The sequence below is a fragment of the Dipodomys spectabilis genome, unplaced genomic scaffold (genome assembly GCF_019054845.1).
Source record: "Dipodomys spectabilis isolate Male_0828 unplaced genomic scaffold, ASM1905484v1 ptg000009l, whole genome shotgun sequence".
NCBI lineage: Eukaryota > Metazoa > Chordata > Mammalia > Rodentia > Heteromyidae > Dipodomys > Dipodomys spectabilis.
Genome location: NW_024870686.1, coordinates 6,819,402 through 6,839,548, shown reverse-complemented (window position 1 = coordinate 6,839,548; position 20,147 = coordinate 6,819,402). Strand labels below are relative to the sequence as shown.

The window sequence follows — 20,147 nt, the reverse complement described above, 5'->3', positions numbered from 1 at the left end:
TTTCTTATATGTAAAATAAATATGTGAGAAAAAAAGAGTAAATGTTCCTAGAATATGAACAGTAAATGGACTAAAGGTGTGGCTCAAGTAGAACTTCTGCCTAGAATATTTTTTAATTACACTTAGTACATAGTAAATATGAATAGTAGGAATAAGACAAAAGTAAATTCTAATGAATATGACAACTCTTTAATGTCTAATTCTAAAAAATTGATATAAAAAATTTTTACTTCTAGGGCTGGGGAGGTGGCTCAGTGGTAGAGCACTTGCCTTGCATGCCTGAGGCCCAGGGTTCGATTCCTCAGCACCACATAAAGAAAAAGGCCGGAAGTGGTGCTGTGGCTCAAGTGGTAGAGCACTTGCCTTGAGCTGAAGAGCTGAGGGACAGCGCCCAGGCCCAGAGTTCAGGCCCCACGACCGGACCAAAAAAAAAAAAATTTTTTTTTTTACTTCTAAACTGTTAGTTTAGGAATAGAGTGGCTACCAAGCAACCTCAAGATACTAAGTTCAAATCAGAATACCACCAAAAAAAATTGTTTTCTGTAGACAACAGGGTGAAGACTGGTGTAACCTTAACTAATGCTGATAAATAACCTTAAGCTTTGCCCCCCCCCCCCCACCCCCTAGTTACTGTGTGCCCAATTTTCAGAATTAAAAGCCAAAAATTCTTCATAATTACAGTCAGGTAGAAATTTTCTCCTATAAGCTGGTATTTTATATAGATATTTTAAAATTAGGACTTTAAAACAGAACCCCCTCACACGGAAAATTGATGTATAATTTCTCATAGAACTTTGGCATTCATGTGAAAGGCAAATGTAATGATGTCCAAATAAAGGAACATTATAGAGAAGAAAAACTCCTCCATAAAAAGCATAGAAGCCAGCTGCCCATGGCTCACGCCTGTCATCCTAGCTAGAAGGCTGAGATCTGAGGATCACAGTTCAAAGCCAGCCCGGGCAGAAAAGTCAATGAGACTCCAGAAAACAGGAAGTAGCGCTGTGGCTCAAGTGGTAGAGCACTTGCTTTGAGCTGAAGAACTGAGGGACAGAGCCTTGGCCCAGATTTCAAGCCCCATGACCAACCAAAAAAAGCAGACCAGATCATGAATGAGAATTTGGTGATTTGTATTGTAGAATGCTAAACAAAGGGTATAACTAATGGAAGAAAGGCTTTTAGAGTTAGGGAGATACTTCATTTTCTAACACGTCCTGATAACTTAATTTATCTCTAAGGATGTTTACCCCAAATAGTGGAAACACACTCAGATTATCATTTTTAAAAATTGACCAATCAAAGTAAATATTTTTTATGTTCCATTAGAATGGTTTGTGTATTTGTATATAACACCAAGTTTGCACCTATCAAAAGGTGCTAAGTCTCCTAACAAAGGCTTAAGTGGATGGAGAAAAGTGAGAGTTTTGTTGTTGTTGTTTTTTTTGTTGTTGTTGTTGTTGTTGTTGTTGAGAGCGTCTGCCTTTTAAGTGCTGGAATTGTATAAACTTGTACCAAGCCTGGCCCCCAAGTATGTCTTCTTGATAACCAGTTTTGAAGTTGTCAGAATTGACTGATTTGGTTCTGACACTTGGGACTCTTAACCCTCAATTTTCTTCCTTTCATTACAATTGATCATTCCTGCCTCAACTGGCATAAGGATCAAATTAAATGAGATGCACATTTTTATAACCACTGGCATTCAATATAATGAAAGCCTTGGTGCCTAATGATGATGATAGTCTTCACAAAGTTTTGGTTTTTATTTCTAAAGTACCTTTTCCTGACAGAATACTTTAAGAATAATGTTTGTGGTATCCCAAATTCTTGAATATTTCTGAATATTAACTTCAAATTAATGGCTAATTGATGTAGCTGTCCTTCTTGTAGTCCTTTTGGTGGTGGTGGGGGGTGGGGGCAAGATAGAGTTGCAATTGAGTCCTTAATACTCTCAAAAGCTATTGTAAACCAGACACTCTGGTGAGTGTTTATTCTGTCTCATTATTCTGTCTCTCTTTTACCATTCCAAATTCCAATTGATTCTCTATTTACACCTCCATTCATTTAGCTGCCAGGTGTGTGTGTGTGTGTGTGTGTGTGTGTGTGTGTGTGTGTGTGTGTGTGTGTGTGTGTGTGTGTGTGTGTGTGTGTGTGTGTGTGTGTGTGTCTATGTGTCTGTGTGTGTGCTCGCGTGTGCACGCCCATGCGCAAGACAAGGCTTTTTGTGGAGAATGAATTTCTTTTGTAGAACATGAACAGTGGGATCACAATGTTGCATAGAGGGGGGAGGGAGAACTCTAAGTTGAGTTGCTTAGAGGTGAGATGTGTTTGCACCATTTTGTTTTGGCTTCCTGTGCAACACAGGAAGTACTTTGCAGAGAACTTCCTCAGTTTGTACTTGACTGTTTACATTCTTTTCAACTAAGTGCAGATTTGGGATTGGAAGGAAATTTGTAGGCTATTTCACCGTCTGGGCTAGAGGTTTTTAAAATTAGTCTTAAAGGTCTAGAGCTGTCGCTCAGTGGTAGAGCACTTGCCCCCCTTGTATAAGGATCTGAATTCAATCCTCAGCATTAAAAAAAGAAAAAAAAGCAAATGTAGGGAGCAATTTCTCTCTTTTTCTGTAATTTAACTGTATTCAGAGATGGCTGTCTCCCACCTCAAGCAAGACAGAACTTTTCTGTGTTGGTGTCAGTGAATGACTTTGAGGAACTGCATTTTAGTTTAATTGGTACTTGTTATCCTTCATGTAGCCACTGGATACAATTCCTTCATTTTAAGGAATTTTCCTCTGGATCCGCAGCTGGAAGATCAGCAATGAGAGTACACATACACTTTGTTCTTCCCCTTGGTTTTTTACTTCATTGACATTACCCAAGCTTGGTAGTATGGACAGTGTGGAAGATTTCATTAGATCCTTTCCAGGTTCATCCCTAGTAAAAAAAAAACAAAACCAAAAACTGGCAGGCAGAAACAGGGCTATAAAAATATCGTGGTCTGGGTATGATCTTTAAATGGAAGTCTCTTCCAAACGGTTTGGAAAGTTCAGGCAACTGCCTTTTTTCACTTGTAGAGTTTATGTCAGCACTGTATTTCTCTCCTTTCCCTGCGGCTTTTCCCTCCTTTCTACACTAGCCACTAATAAAAGCGTAAAGTAAACTTTTCAGGATGATCCCTAAAGCAGATACATAAAGCAAGTTAAGATGGATCCTCAAATAACCTGGTAAGCACTAAGGTAAAGCGAAAAGCAGAATGTGTAAATTATGCTTTCTTAGGCTGCCCACCTCACAATTAGGATTTATCTTTAATAGGATTTTCAACAACAGACACAGACAAACTTGGTGTGTGTTTTCCATTTCCCTCATCTCCCCTCACTTCCACTTGAGCAAGTCTCAGGAGCTCTCCTGCCCAGACTTGCCTCAAATAGTGATTCTCAGATCTCAGTCCCCCCTGAGAAGCTTGGATTACAGGCATGAGCCATCTGGTGCCTTGCTAATCCAAGATACCTTTAAATTAAAAAGCACTTTTATACCTGGCTAAATTGCCTTATTTTGTTTGATGTGAACATAATGTATGTTAGATACTAAAGCAGATCTTTTCAGTAATTAGGAGATTTGTAATTAGTCTTTTCCATGAAGAGCTCACATTGAAACATTAACTTTGACACCAGTAATGTTTTTATCTTAAAAACAAATATTTCCTGAGGACTGTTATTGCCCTTTGCTAATTAGACATTAATATTTTGAAGCTCATCCTTTTCCAGGCCTCCCTGCACTTTGTAATTCACATACACTGCACACACCCTACCACTAAGATATACCACCAGTCTGTATTGATTTTATGCTTTCCTTGTGAGTCTTATTTGCTGGAAGGCAGGTAGCATGGGTAAAGGGCATCACTGTGAAAGGGAAGACTGAATGCAAGGCAAAATCGGGAGGGAGCAAGGATGAACAGCTACAGCCACATTTCATATCTCTGTTTTAAAGATTTCCAAGATCCGCCTCTGTCCATTCCAAAGACATGGACCCTTGTTTACCTTGTAAGTCCTTGGAGTGAAAATGTTAACATCAGGACTCCCAAGTAAAAGAGTGCTGTCTGCACTCTGGCCCACGTTTCTGTGTAATATCTATTTCAAAGCCACACTGTAAAATACTGTTTTAATGGGTTACTGGCTGCATTTGGCTGATTATTCTTCCTAGAGCCCTTTCCTACCTTTGTCAGGGTCTGATTCTTTCAATCATCCTTTTCAATATAGTTTGAGACTGCGGAGACAGAAGTTCAAACAACCCTGCCCTCGTGGCCCTTTGTAAAATAAACTCTCCTTGGCTCTGATTCTGTTGACATATTAAGGATTGAGTTTATAGCTTCTTCAAAGGCCCTGCCATGACTTTATAGTCATCCTATATACTAAGCAGATCCTTCTAAAGCATGGTTACATACACAGGCTGGCTGGCTTTAACAAAAAGGAAATGTATTTTAGTGCACAAGAAATTAATTTAGCTGCAGAAGATGGTCAGGTTGGAGACTTCTGTTACCTCCATTATATGTCATCTTGGTTGTTCTACCAAAGGATTCAGTCTTTACAGTTACAGCCAGGTCCCTGGGAGCTAGTTAAACTGTAGACCAGTAGAAAAGGGCAGGTGAAGCAGGACACACTGAGCTTTCTATGAGGGAAATGAAAGCATGTGGAACTCTACTGCACTAAACTGGGAAGCAGCTCCCAGTCTCCTACTGCTGCTTCTCAGTTGGTGCTGAGTGGGAATGTGATCTCTCTCCTCTACAAGCAATAGAAGCACCTCCTCCAAAAGGAGAAAGGACCTGTAGCAGTTCACATTTGGAGATGTAGCTCTATAGCTGATAAGAAGGGATTAGTGTACATCATTTGCTGTGTATTAATCTTAACTGTTCACTAGAACTCACTGAATTAACCCTATGGGTTCTGAACTATTTTAATTCCCAGCTTACAGCCTAAGAGCTAGGGGGACAGAAAGCTCAGCAGTGTAAGCAGTAATTGAATCCACATACATTCCAAAACCCATACCCATGATTAATCCTCACTGGGAGCCTTTTACCTGCAGGGAGTTTCCACAGAATTGTCTGTGAGCTTGACTTGAGGTGCCTCTTTGATAATTGTTATTGTAACTACAGGTGACAGTACTGCTAAAAAAAAAGTGACTTTCTCATTTCCTCTGCTAAACATTAGGAGGGAATAAGCTACAGTATCGGGGGACAGGAAGGAATTTTCCTCATTTCAGTATTTTGGCAGGTAGATCATTACCTTAGGTGATATACAGGTTTTTCCATGGACATTTGGCTTAGTAGTAAAGGGAGTGTGAAGTTGAATGCCACAGTTCATTCACAGGAATGAAAGTAAAATGCATGAGTCACTGTATTTAAGAAAGTGACCTAGAAGTGGTGCTGTAGCTCAAGTGGTAGAGCACTAGCCTTGAGCTGAAGAGCTGAGAGGGACAGCGCTCAGGTCCAGCGTTCAAGCCCAAACCCTATGACCGACCAAAAAAAAAAAAAAGAAAGAAAGAAAGTGACCTAAGTCCCTGGCTGGGAAGGTGGCTCAGTGGTAGAGTGCTTGCTTAGCATGCATGAAGCCCTGGGTTCGATTCCTCAGTACCACATACACAGAAAAAGCCAGAAGTGGCGCTGTGGCTCAAGTGGTAGATGCTAGCCTTGAGCAAAAGAAGCTCAAGAACAGTGTTGAGGCTCTTGAGTTCAAGCCCCAGGACTGGCAAAAAGAAAAAAAAAGAAAGTGACCTAGTCACTAAAACCTATTTACTTCAGCCCCAGCATGGTTGAGGAATGCAATTGCACTTCTTTGTCATGGCCAGCCTCCTTCTATAATAGTACTCAGTGACCGTAGCTTGTTTATTAATATGATTAGAAAGAAAAATTAATGTATGCTGCAAATTATAGATGGCTCTGTGGAAATATTCTAGACAGGGGACAACACAGTTGTCACTAAAACCATCAAAGCAAGATGGTTTCATTCTATATGGAACACCTACAAGATTATGCACATTTTTCTTGAAAACAATAAACAGGGGATATGGTATCTAGCAATGGAATGCTTCCCTTTACAAGGAATTGAACCTGGATTTATTGTCTAGCATCAGCCCAACTAATTATACCCCAAAAAAAATCTCTTGGGAAGGGGTCTCTTTCTTGAAGTATAACTGTAGCTATCTTCAAGAGGGATGCATAACTTCATCCCCCCCCCTCGCTCCAGTGGCATTTCTTTTTATAACTTCCTTGAATATTTTTATTGTTCCAAATTAACTGTCCAAAAGAATTTCTTTGTAATATTTATATACGTGCATATAATGTACTTTGATCAACTTGATGGAATGCATACTTTGAAGTGAGGATAGTGAACATTAAATCAGATTATTCTAAGGTGAAGCCAGGGCAAACACTTAGAAGTAGTTGGATTAAGAAAAAGAACAAGGCGTAATTGGTCTGATAAGTTTCTCAACGGGCAGTCACCCAGCAGCACACGCTGTTGTATTAACAGTCCTGATGTTTCTGCAAGCAATGTCCTTATTTAGGAAAAGTATGAAATACGGTTTATATCTGACGAATTCTTCCCCTGACATGCTCATTCTTTGTTGAAACCCACATCTACCTGTTCCAGCACAGTGGAAACGGAACAACAGCCTCAATTATTTGCTGCAAACAATGTGGTCTTTGAAAAGCAAAAAAACTTCACAAAACTGTGATGTCCTCCCAGGCACGTACGCGATTGGGGTAATCAGAAGACTTTCTAGATTCTGGCTTGGATTCTACCAAGGCTACCTGGGAATTTTAAGTGCAAGTTTTGACTGTGCTGAGTCTGTATTTTCTCCTCTGTGTAGGGGAGGCTGTTGTCGTTTGAGATAAGGCATTTCTGACAGTGTGTAAGGCCCTCCCCTCCTCCCACAGCATGCCAGTGGGATCTTGAGTTATGTGGAGCCCCCCACCCCCTCACATATCTCCAGATGTTCCTAAGGTTGGGTGAGGAGGCAGCAGACAGAACTACTCAGGGTTGAGAACAAGGAGCTTAGAAAGTCTCATTCACAGTACTCGTAGGTGAGTTTCATGCCTTGTGTAATATTGCCCTCTACTACTTCACCTAGGACAAACTGACCCTATTTTATTTCCTACCACCTTCCTTCTGATACAGATACTAAAACCAACAGGAAATTGAACATTGTAAGTTGTCACTTATGACACAGTAATATGCGCATAAATGATTGAAATTTTCTCTTCAGTTTCAGAATTAGTGAGTTGGAAGAAATTTTTAGGATACTCCTCCTCGACTTTCCACTTTAGTTTTCTTCAGTTTTCAAGTCCTTGTTTTTTATCTATACGTGTAACTAACTCCTGCTCTTCCTTTATCTTAACCTGCTCAGTCAGTAGAGATTGAGGCAGGGCACTGATGGCTGGTGCCTATGATCCTAGCTATTCAGAAAATCGAGATCTGAGGATTGAGATTTGAAGCCAGCCTGGGTATGAAAGTCTGGAGACTCATCTCCAGCTAACCCCTGCTCCCCTTCCCCCCACCCCCCAAAATAAAAAAAAAAGATGCCAAAAGTATTGTGCTTGAGCACCAGTCTCGAATGATAAAGCTGAGGGACAGGGCCCAATGCAGGTGGCTCATGCCTATCATCCTACCTACCAGGAGGCTGAGATCAGCTGGGCAGGAAAGCGTGAGTCTCTTATCTCCAACTAACCACCAGAAAACCAGAAGTGGAGCTGTAGCTCAAAAGTGATAAAGCTCTTGCCTTGAGCAAAAAGAACTGAGGGACAACACCCAATTCCTGTGTTCAAGTCCAATGACAGACAAAAAAGTACGATTCAGTTAGATGATGCCACTGTAATTTGTTTCCAGAAGGAGTTTGCATCAGTCACATCAGGGTCAGCTAAAAAAAAATAATTGCTTTCACAGACTTCCGGGGAGTCTACATTGTGTAGAGTCTATTTTCTGATCTGACTGTCTTATGGATGCTTCTAGAAGAGAAAGCTGATAGTACTCAAACCAAATACATGTTGGTCTCTGCAAGAACTCGGAATATCTCTAAAGTACGCATTGGCGTGCTAGTTTGTGATGGAAAAAGAATTGGTTCTTTCAACTTCATTTCCTTTTATTTTGTCGGGAAAACTTGTCTCCAGGATTTTTTTCCCTTTGTTTATGACCAAAATAGTAGACTTTCACTCTTAGCTCTCTTTTAAAATGTAACAGCATAGATAAATGCAAATGGAAGGACAAAGGAGCAGCACTTCACACCTACTAAGGTGGCTAAAGGAAAAGAGAGTGAGTATAACAAGATTCTGGGAAGGATGTAAAATATGAAGGTACTCATACATAAATAGTGGAGTTCACATTGTCAAGCCGTTTTAGAAAGTAACCATTCCTCATGAAGTAACATAGAATTATTACTTGATCCAGAAACGTCACTCATAGGGAACTAAAAACGCGTTCACAAAGAAATTTTTGTTACCCGTGTTCATAGCAACATTATTCGTAAAAGCCAAAAAGTTGAAATACCCCAATAAATGTGGTATGTCCATACAATAGGCTGTTACTCAGCAATAAAAAGCAACAAAGGAGGGGTGGGAAGGGGAAACAAAGGAGGAGGCAACAATGCTTGATAAGAAATGTACTCATTACCTTGCCCATGTAATTGTAACCCCTCTGTATGGTATTTTCACAATAAGAATAAATTTTTTTAAAAAGCAACAACAAAGTATTGTGGGTTACAACATGGATAAACCTAGAGGACATTATTCATGATGAAAAGAATTCTATGGGGGGAGAAAAACAAAAATTTTTATTTAATTGAAGTACCCAGAATATATAAGCAAGTTTGCAGTGATCAAAAGTTTGTAGAGATTATGCAGGTTGCTGGTTGTTTGAAGGCTAGAAGAGAACAAGGAGAAATGGGAAATAATGGCTTATTGGTACAGAATTTGTTTTTAAGGCACAAGAAAGACTTCAAATCCAGTTTTGTTTGTCTTCTTGGTGGTTGTTTTTGTTGTTGTTAACTTTTTCTTTTTTGTCAGTCGTGGGCCTGAACTCTGGGCCTGGGTGCTGTCCCTCAGTTCTTGAGCCCAAGGCTAGTGCTCTACCACTTGAGCCACAGCACCACTTCTGGCTTTTTCTGTTTATGTGGTGCTGAGGAATAGAATCCAAGGCCTCATGCATGCAAGGCAAGCACTCTATCACTGAGCCACCTTCCCAGCCCTTGGTTGTTTCGAGACCTAAAGTTTCACTCTGTAGCCTAGACCATTCTTGATTAGCTTAAATTACATATGTATGCCACCATGTGCAGCCAAAAGAACTCTGAACATTGTGGTGTATAATTAAGCCACCTACAACCTCTGAGTATGTTGTTTCTACAACAAACAGGGAAACTTGTTCAGCATGTGTAACAATGGATAATAAGAATCATTCTCTTTTACCTTGTCCTGGTCAACTGGGGGGAGAGGACACATCCTGGAGCAGTGCTGTCTGTCTTAGGGACAAACCAAGAGGTTGCTGAGAAACCAGATGGTTGTTTACTTAAAGCCCAACCATGCCATGAGCTCAGTGAATTTGAATCTCAAGGCCTTACAAAGCCTGCAGAGCATCCCCAGAGCATACCATTCTTTTGACTTACCCAAGAGTTGAATGAGTTCTTCCTTCCCCATGGATACCAGTTTATGTTGCCACTGCTTACAGTAATCCATGATGTTGAGTCAACTTTTTTGTTCAGTGCTTGGTAATTTCTGATAATTTGGAAGGAAATCATTTTCCTGCCTCTTCTTCTAGTCTTACTGTACTACCAAGTTACCTTTTAGTATGAGAGCAAAATAAGGATAGGCTGGAGACATGACTCAAGTAATAGAGTGCTGCCTAGTAAGCACGAGACCCTGAGTTAGGTATCCGGTACAGGGAGAGAAGAAGGGAATAAAAATACTATAGAGTCAGACGTGGTCACTGATTAGGACTGCAATGGGAACATGGTAGGGTTACCAACCACATGATGGGACCAGGTTAGGAAACAGCTCTGAATATTTGTTAGTCTCTTCCAAGGAAAGTCTCTTCCAAGGCAGCTCTTAGAGAAATGTGGGTTTTACAATTGTACGAGTAGGTAGGATGATGTTGGGAAAAGGGGAAAAAAAATGAAAAGATGCAGATATTAAGATCCAAACAGGTTATTGTAAAAGAGAATGCATTTTCATACACGTTGTGATCTTAATATTCTCTACATATTTTCCAGTGACATTCTTATTCTGTATTAGAGAAAATTTGTTAAATCTTGTATTAAGCAAAGGGCATTTCTTTCGTTCCTTCGAGGTCTCTGGATCCCACATTGTATAGACCTGCAGTGTGCAGGTTTGGAGTGGGCCATGGAGAAAAGCGCAGTACCATGCTTATTAGAACCAACCAGGGAACCCTGTCAACAGACTGTATTAGATAAAAGCCTTGTATGCTGCTGGTAACTTTCTTTATACAAGTTTATAGATGTTTACAGGTCAATCTTGAATTTCTTGGGAGCTCAAGTTGATTGAAAGGTGACTACATTCGAGAATGGCTCAGGTCAAGAGATAAAGATACAAAACGGAGGAGTCTACCCTTTGTCCTACTCCCAGTTATTTTTGTGGCCCCGTTAAGGAGTCAGTATTTCTCAGCAGTTCTTTACAAGACAAGTTTTAAGCACTTTTTACACTGTCTTAAATCATCCATCTTAGTGAAGCATGTGGCTTATGGCTATCTTCCCTAGGAGAGCAGAGTCTACTTAATGGTGGCTAACTATGTAGCTCAATGCTACAGTGATTGCCTGCCCTGTGTAAGTCCCTGGGTTTAATTTCTAGCACTGAAAAGACCAATAGGATCTACCTATATTGAGACTTCAGATTGGTAGGAGAAGTCAAGCATCAAACATAACTTGGTCCTGAGAATAGGCCCTTCCCTGAGTCTGGCCAGAGCCCTACAGCAGTGTCTGTCACAGCGATTTTAGCTCTAGTTATCTTTCTGTGCTCTCCTTCCCTGTCCTCTCTTGTCTCTATCCAGGGTCAGCTTAGGTTGCCAGAGTTACCTATTCAGTGTCCTGAATAGCTGGGATTATAGGTGCCTTCCACTAAGTTCACTCACTTTACAGTCTTTATTTTAAAACTTTAATGTATTTTAATTAAAAATTGAAAAACATTTAAATGATATTTATAGGTATTTATAAATTACTTAGAGCTTCATTCAAGAGTTTTATCATTTTAAAGTCACAGCAAGTCAGGAACTAGTTAAAATCCTGAGTGCTCAGCTTTTTGACTCAAGTTTATAAAACTTGCTCTTAAACAGATAAAACATAACAGATGAACGGGTTGATAAATCACCTTTTTGGTGCCAGTTCTGGGGCTTGAACTAAGAATCTGGGCACTGTCTCTGATCTTGTTTTGCTCAGGGCTAGGACTCTACCGACCCCAAGTTGAATACAAACAAAAACAAATGAATCATGGTATAATTCAAACAAATAACACACCAGAGATGGGGTGGATAAGGAAAGCTTTTTTCTCCTTCCTGTGTGTTAGAGCTCAAACTAAGGGTTTCAGACATACTTGACACGTGCTTGCCCCATTCGTCATCAACATTTCTTGAACATGTGTGCATATTTTTTTCCCTTTAGAGTCTCATTAATAGTGAATGGTAGCCATTAGTTTTGTGTCTTTTTTCTAGTGGTATTGATTTGCAATTTTGAAACCACTTAATGTACACCTTTGTATTATGCAAATAAGTTAATAGAGTGGATAATGAGAGCTAAAAATCTGTCCAAGGAGTTACCATTATGCCATAGAGAAGGCTAGAGATAACCTTGTGGTGTTAGATTAAATTATTGCTTTCAGTATGAACTTTAATATGTCTAACTGCTGCAGTGAAATAGATGCAAATATGAGAGCATGTGTGTTTGCATGAGTTCACACATGTGTTTACCTGTGTGGGACAATCTGGGTTCCATAATAGATGTTTGTTTCTTAAACTGTCAGAATTGCAAATCCATAAATAGTGACAAGAAAAAGGTACACTTAGTACATACCCAATTTTTCTGCCTTTTTTAAGAAATTAACTTTATTGTTACCATAGAGCTGGTGTACAGAGGGATTGCAATTATATGAGTCAGGTAATGAATACATTTCCTTTTGTACAGTATCATCTGTTCTCTCATTCTCTCTGCTTTTTAAAAAATATATAATGTACAGTACAACTGATTTTATTGTTACGTTGCCAATACTGGCCTTGAATTCAAGATCTTTTTGGGGGGGGGGGTTCAGTTGTGGGGGCACTGACCTTGTTCTCTTTATCTCAAAGGGAGCACTCTACCACTTGAGCCACAGCGCCACTTCGAGTTTTCTAGTGGTTTATTGGAGATAAGAGTCTCATGGACTTTCCTGCCTGGGCTGGCTTTGAACCTCAATCCTCAGATCTCAGCCTCCTGAATAGCTAGGATTAAAGGTGTGAGCCACTGGTGCCCAGGCCAAGATCTTTATATGCCTTCACCTCCTGAGTACGAGGAATACAGATGTGAGCCACCATGCTCAACTTTTCTGGTTATTTTGAATCCATAGTTGATTGAACCAGTGAGTTCAGGAGCCGTAGATGGTGTGAATGTATGACAGCCGGGTAGATAGAAATGAATTGTAAATTATAAATCATATGATAAAATACCAATATATATGTCGGTACCAATTTAAGTAAATGAATAATAAAGAGGATAAAGTGAAAGCTTTTCTTGGAACAGAAAATGATACGTAGAAAATGAGACTACTAAAATACCAGTTTAGAATTATAGTTGTTGATTTGTTTTGTTTTGTTTTTGCAAGTTCTGGGGCTTTGAACTCAGGGCTTGGGCTCTGTACCCATGCTTCTTTGACTCAAGGCTAGTGCTCTACCACTTGAACCAAAGTGCTACTTCCACCTTTTTCTGTGTATGTGGTACTGAGGAATTGAACCCAGGGCTTCATGCATGTGAGGCGAGCACTCTACCACTGAGCCACATTCCCAGCCCTATAGTTGCTATTATACTAATAGTAGACTTGATGAGAAACAAGCTATATCTGTAGCCCCAAAATATCGTTCTGTAATTTAAAAAAAAAAAAAGCCCACAACCGGAGTTTAAAAAAAAAAGAAAAAAAATTAGATAATGCCAAATTGAGGGATAGTATTCCAAACCAATAACCTGTACTCAAGAATGTCAAGATCGTGAAAGACAAGAACTAAAGACCTGTTCTAAATGAAAGAAAACGGAAAAGATAGCAAGTAAATGCTGATTATGATTCTGGGTTAGATCCTGGTTCAGAAAAACAGGTGTCCTTGATTTTAGGGGAAAAAGTAACCTCATAATTGCATCTTAAACAGTTCAGAGGAGAAAGAGAGGATGATTAAAGAAAAAATGGTGATATGCTAACACAGAAGAAACCGGGTATCATCCATCCCCTAAACAGTCAGCTTTGATCAAAGAAGCAAGAGAATACGACCAACAGTGGACCCCAGGTACCCTTCCATAGGAAAAAGACCAGCAGGGCAGCTCCCGTACCCAGTTTCTCCTCTTAGGGCTACTCTGGCTGTTTGAGATCCAGTCTATTGCCACTTTGTTATGAACTTCTTTTTCCTGCTACCACTATACTTACCTTCATTTACCATGATTCTCAAATTTAGTTCTTGCCACAGGTAGTATTAGTATAATTTGAACCTGTTGAAACGCAGATTCTCTAGTCCCACCCGGATCTAGCGAATCAAAAACACTGCAGTTAGCCCAGCACTCTGTTCAGAAAGTCCTCCGAATGATCGTGAGTGCACGCTGATGTTTGAGATCTTGGCGCCGTACATTCAGGATGAACACACACACACACACACATGAGTGCGCTTGTGAGTGTGTGTGTGTCTGTCTGTCTGTCTGTCTGTCTGTCTGTGCTCTGCAGTCCTTTCTGCATCCTGTCATGCAGCCATTTGTTAAGCCCTTTCCTGCACTGATCTTGATGGCCACTTGGTGAACTTCTACTCTTCCATCATTTCCTCGTTATGCCTTCCCTGCCCTCCCCAGCACCTTCTGCCTGGCACCATCCTAGTGTACTGAGTATAACTAGATTACCAGGAACACACTGTTGTCAACACTGCCTTGTCAACCCACAAGGGAGTTCAGTCTCTGCATATCACATATTACTAAACTGGGCTGGTGGAAACTGTTGTCTGTAGCAGAGGTCAGTCAGATTGGTTTGGTTTATAAATAAGTGTTTGTTTTCCAGTTGATTTCATAGTGATTTCTAAAAACTCCTTTTGGGTCCGTGTAAATAGGACATGGTTGTAAATCATAAGTTGAGAGGAAAAGTTGACTTTGGGAGATGCAGACTCTCCTTTCACTTGGAAACAATCTTATCCTGACAGCAGTTAATACGAAGTTACTCTGCCCAGACAAGAGTCTTAGGCTTTAATTAAAATCACAAGGTACTTTATTTATCTGTGTCTTCCTCATCTATCTTTTCTCTTTTTCTTTTCTCCTTCGTCATCATATGAATGTTTTCCCTCCCTTGCCCATTCTGTCTCTTCCTCTTCATCCTTCAGCATTTAAGATGTTTGGAACTTGGCTAATCCCTATGGATAGAAATTTAGCTGAGCAGGATATTGATTACCAAATATGGTACTGCTGTTAAAGATGTTGGAGGAATGTGGCTTGTATTCTAAGCCTCTGGCCTCCAAAAAAGCTGCCAAACAAATTAGGTCATTTTAACTTCTGAGCTTTTTTTTTTTTTTTTTTTTTTGTCAAACAAGGATGCTGGAACTTTGATTTGGAACATGATGTTGATGTTATTTTAGCTAAAAAGACGGGTATGAAGAAGGGGGCAGGGAGACTCAGTTCAGCATGTTTTAGGATGGGGCAAGCACGTGTGGAGCCTTGTGAGTTCTGGAACGCCAGTGAACTGTACTAGGCATATAATTCAGATGTTCAGCTTCATTGCCTAAGACAGGACCACAGACCATTTCCTTATTATGTTAACTCCCTCATCTCCAGTGGCCAACTAAGGTCTTTGTGTTGATGTGCCTTGGCTGGTCTTGGTCTTTTGGTTGTATGGGGGAGACCTCAGTATTGTCCTGAAACCAAGTTAAAGCGGGAGTTACTTCACTAGCTTAGGATGAGGAGCATGTATTATTAGAGATACTACCCCAACAGAATAAATACTCCCAAATATGGACCTGAAGATCTATGGTCTCTGCTGAGAAACAAGTGTTTGTATTGGCTGTCATTTCAAGGTACGCTGTATTCAGACAAGTACACTCTCACCACACCCCGTCATACACACGTGGGAGCTACTTGTCATCGATTCCCCAGCACTGTACTCCAGCAACCTTCTAGACCTGAAGTCTCCCCCATGCAACCAGGAGACCAAGACCAGTTACAGAGAGCAAGTTCCTTTTATGTTTCAGAAACCTAATACCCCACCCCTTTTCACTTTGATTGGTTAGATCTACACAAGTGCACTCCCCCACTCCCTACCCCCATTCCTCTGGCTGAATTGGTTTCTCCTGAGAGAATGACATCAGGCTCAGGAAGAAATCCCACCCCACCACTCGGGATGTCTCTGGGTCAGAGCTATGGCTGGTGCTGTGTCACCCTGAGGACATCTCTTTCCTCCCACCCCACCCCCATTTCCTTTCACAGCTGTCATCATCTAGTCAGTCCCAGACTTGTTCCTGCATCTCTGGAACTGAGCAGCTCTTGATGGCCTGTTGTTCTTCTCCATTTACTAAATGACAATGATTCTTCCTCATTTCTCCTGGCCATTGCGCTTTACTTTTCAAGTTAAAAGAAGAACAAATGTGACATGGGATCATCAGGCCCACATGTCTACATTCACAGCACTGAATGGAAAACTTGTGTTTGTAGGCTGCTTGTTTTCAGGATTAGAGAAAACACAGGACCCAAGTCTATTTTGGGGGTACATAAGTGTACGGTTCTGGGATTTCTTTTTGTTATTGTTATTAGGATCCACAGTTAATGGCATCAAACACAGTTTTCATTAGTTCTTGGTTAGACTTAGTAATGAAGACTTAGTTAGTTAGTTAGTTAGTTAGTTAGTCCACGGTGGGGCTTGAACTCTGGGCCTGGAAGCTGTCCTTCAGTTCTTCAGCTCAAGGACAAGCACTCTACCACAGGAGCCACAGCACTACTTTGAAGACTTTCTTTACTGGGAGGGTTCCAAATACCATTATTCTTGTCATAAATCTTTTTTTTTTTTTTTTTTTTTTTTTTGGTTGGTCGTCATGGGTCTTGAACTCTGGGCTTGAGTGCTCTCTCTGTGCTCTTCAGCTCAAAACTAGTGCTCTACCACTTGAGCCACAGTGGCATTTCTGTTTTTCTAGTGGCTTATTGGAGTCTCATGGACTTTCCTGCCTGGGCTTTGAAGTGCAATCCTCAGATCTCAGCCTCCTGAGTAGCTAGGATTACAGGTGTGAGCCACCAATGCCCAGCTTTAAATTTTGTTTATAGTGTTTATGAATTGTGTTATCAAAATGATTTTTATTTTTAGGTCAACTGCTATAACAGGGACAAAGATAATTGAAATTACTGTCATCTCTTAGGTCTGTGTAATCCTTTGGCTTTCCCTGTAGTTGTAAGCCAACTATAATCAGAATCAGGACCTTCTTTAAACTGTTGAGATTTTGTATAAATGTCTGAGTGAAGTGGAATCAAATGGTATTCTTAAAATATTGCAACTGATTAATTCCTGTCTTCCAAGTAATGCCAAATAAAACCTTTGTAAATCTCTTGAGTTAAAATGAGACCAGATTTTTTCCCTCCATTTATAGGTAATAAACTAAAAGACATTGAAGAATTACATTGTTTATATATAACACTGGTCAGAGCGCAGGCCTGATAGGATTTCAGGTGTCAGACTTGATTGCTGCAAAATATTTCATGGTCAAATGTATTACAATCATATCTTCACAAGTAGCAATCCAAGTTTTTAACTGTGCTAGAAATTTATTTGACTAAAAATTTAAACCTAAAACGGGATAGTTTTGTTCAGAGAAAGAAAAAGATAGTTGTAAATCCATGTAACTAATATTTTTAGTATATAAGTGTCCTGATTTTTCTGGACACATCTTATTGTGGGCTTTTGTATATTCTGTGCAAATGGAATGAGAGCTCTTGCTGACCTTTTTTCCTGATAGGCCAGGGTTTACTGGTGTGTTTATTTTGTCACCATTCTGGTTGGACTCTAAGGAAATGAAAACATCTTCCATTTGTTCTTTATTTCTAAAGGGCATCCGCTTTGATCCTGAAATTCCGCAGACACTACGACTAGAGTTTGCTAAGGCAAACACGAAGATGGCCAAGAACAAACTCGTAGGGACTCCAAACCCCAGTACTCCTGTGCCCAACACTGTACCTCAGTTCATTGCCAGAGAGCCATGTAAGTTAATCTGCTTTTCATTTTGCAAACAAAGCTACAACAGAAGTGTCCGTGTGCTGCTTATGAGACTACACCATGGGACACGGTCCTGGCTGATTTCTCTACAGCTTGTTTGTTCTTGCTGTCTGAATTCTAAGTATGGCAGTCTTGGTCATTGGCCATCTCAAAAGGTGGTAGAACTGTAACAACAAATTTCATTTGTTAGGTCATGAACTTCCTTATTGTGAGCTGGACCATTGTGAGTATGCCTTATGTGGACCCAACAATTGAGTCTCAGCATTCATTTTTCCTCAAGTGAATGCAAAGATAGTGCTACTGAGAGTAAAGAAGCAAACTTTAAGAAGCCAGTTGTTCTGCCTTTGAGAGAGCTTAGCCATAACTCTAGGGGGAATAATTGACACACACAAAAGAACTCATAGATTGGAAAAATCAGTTCCAGCAGATCCATACCAGTCAGCTTTTAAGGAAATCTGGGGCATCCTGTTTTAGTTGGGTAAGGCCATTGACTAATGGATAAACCAGTCCTGTACCCCACATTAATTAGGGGGGTAACATCCAGACTATAATTTCTGCCTTTGATTGAAAAACTTACAAAGGCAGTCTTAATTTTCTTTCTCAGGCTCAATCAGTGGTAGAAGTGAGGCATGATAATACAGACTTAAGCTTTTCCTTTTCATTGCAGAGCCATGAGTGATTTAATATGGTAGGCACTCATGAAGGCCCATGTTACTTGCAATGGTTTGGAATGTTTCTGTCTCATCGTTCTTGATCTTCTTTTCAAACCACATGATTGTGATTCTCCTGCTTTCCTAACAATGTGTTTCAAGTCTTCTGTCATGTGCATGTCAGATTTTATCAGGTCATCATAGGAGTTAATCATTCTGTAGTTCAGTCACTGTTAAAGCTGGTGCTGGTCAGTGGAAACTTAACAGATAAGAGTTTCTAAAACATGTTCTAAAACAAATTTGTCGATCAAGCCAGGAAGTTATAATAGGGGGAAAAATATTTTGTTCTTTCATGTGTGAGGGGAAACTGGAAACTTCTGTTTATTTAGGGGAGAAAATCTGAACTGAAGTGCAGTTGCATTAAAGCTTGAGCTCAGTCTTTGTATTATATATATTTAATAAATAACTTACAGCCGGGCGCTGGTGGCTCACGCCTGTAATCCTAGCTACTCAGGAGGCTGAGATCTGAGGATCGCGGTTCAAAGCCAGCCCGGGCAGGAGAGACCGTGAGACTCCTATCTCCAATAAACCACCAGAAAACCGGAAGTGGCGCTGTAGCTCAAGTGGTAGAGCGCTCGCCTTGAGCTGAAGAGCTGAGGGACAGCGCCCAGGCCCAGAGTTCAAGCCCCATGACCAACCAAAAAAAAAAAATAATAAATAACTTACAGTGGATGGATAAAATTAAACTTGAATTTTGCTATTTGAAGAATTATAGAACTATTTGTATACCTATTTCTATCTTTTTTGAATTTTTTGTTGGTGCCAGTTCTGGAGCCTCAACTCAGGGCCTTCTGCTCTCCCTTAGCCTTCTCAAAAGCTCAAGGCTGGTGCTCTACCACTTGAACCACAGCTCCACTTCAGCTTTTTAGAGATAAGACTTTACAATCTTTTTTTGCATGGGTTGGCTTTGAACCATGATCTTCAGATCTCTGCTTCCTGAGTAACTAGAACTACAGGCATGAGCCACCAGCACCCAGCTTGAAATTTTAGACATGAGCATTTTGACAATAATTTGTTGCTTTTTAGTGACATTTGCTACCTACAGATCTGAGCGACTTGAAAAGATTAATTTGGACAGGAAGAGTCTTTCAGTTGGCAATTAGCCTTTTAGTTGTTTGTTGAGTGCTTTTGTTTTTGGAGCCTGCAACCTTTTTCTGAACCTGCTGTGAAGTAGCTAGCTCAGGGAGGTGACAGCTGGTTCCCAACAGGATGCAAAGAAGATGCAAAGCTGAGCACCCTTCTATTCCCTGAAGTTCCAGTGCGGGGAACCAGGCGCAGAGCTCTGGCAGACGGCTCACTTCCCTTCCCTGTACAGAGCAGCTCGGAAGTGATATTTTCCATGGCAGGGTCAAAACTTGCAAAACAAACTTGGAGTTAAAAAACAATCAGATAGCAGTACGTTCTTGAGAAAATAAAAGTTAGCATGATTCCTCTTAATATAGCAGCTCCCCTAGTGAGCAACAACTCCACTGTGACCCATTACCCTTCCCTCTGGGAATTGTGAATTTCCCTGTCATTGCAAAAAGCAGTCGTTGCTTTCCGGGAAGCTCCTTGCATTTTAAGAAGGCTATGACGGTCTGCTCAGCATACATTATTGCATTGTACCTGTAATTCGTACTAGAAATGGTCAGTTTAACTACTGTCAGTGTATACAGGGATGGAGTCAAAATTGGGAAGTGAAAAAGCTTTGGCGGCTTCTGTGTTGTAGACCCTGAAAGAGAATTTTATGTCCTTTTTTTCTTTTTCTTTTTTTTTGGCCAGTCCTGGGGCTTGAACTCAGGGCCTGTGTGTGCTGCCCCTTAGCCTTTCTGTGCTCAAGGCTAGCGTTCTACCACTTGAGCCATAGCACCACTTACAGTTTTTTCTGTTTATGTGATACTGGGTAATTGAACCCAGGGTTTCATGCACGGAAGATAAGCACGCTGCCAGTAAGCCACATTCCCAGCCCTGTAAGTGCTTTTTTAAAAATCGGTATTCTTACATGGGCAGTGTCTG

The 20,147-nt window shown here is 40.5% G+C and overlaps 1 protein-coding gene across 4 annotated transcripts in view; it reads left to right on the top strand.

The window, feature by feature from the left end:
* The window catches only part of Rbpms (RNA binding protein, mRNA processing factor), a 176,788-nt gene that overhangs the window by 99,121 nt on the left and 57,520 nt on the right, over positions 1 to 20,147 (top strand). For all 4 annotated transcript variants that reach the window (XR_006150755.1, XR_006150754.1, XM_042699996.1 and 1 more), the window contains exon 5: positions 17,277 to 17,427. Coding sequence is in view for 2 of the 4 variants with exons in the window: in XM_042699996.1 (XP_042555930.1) it covers positions 17,277 to 17,427 (151 nt within the window). In the remaining 2 variants the exon portion in view is untranslated. The remainder of the gene's footprint in view (positions 1 to 17,276; positions 17,428 to 20,147) is intronic.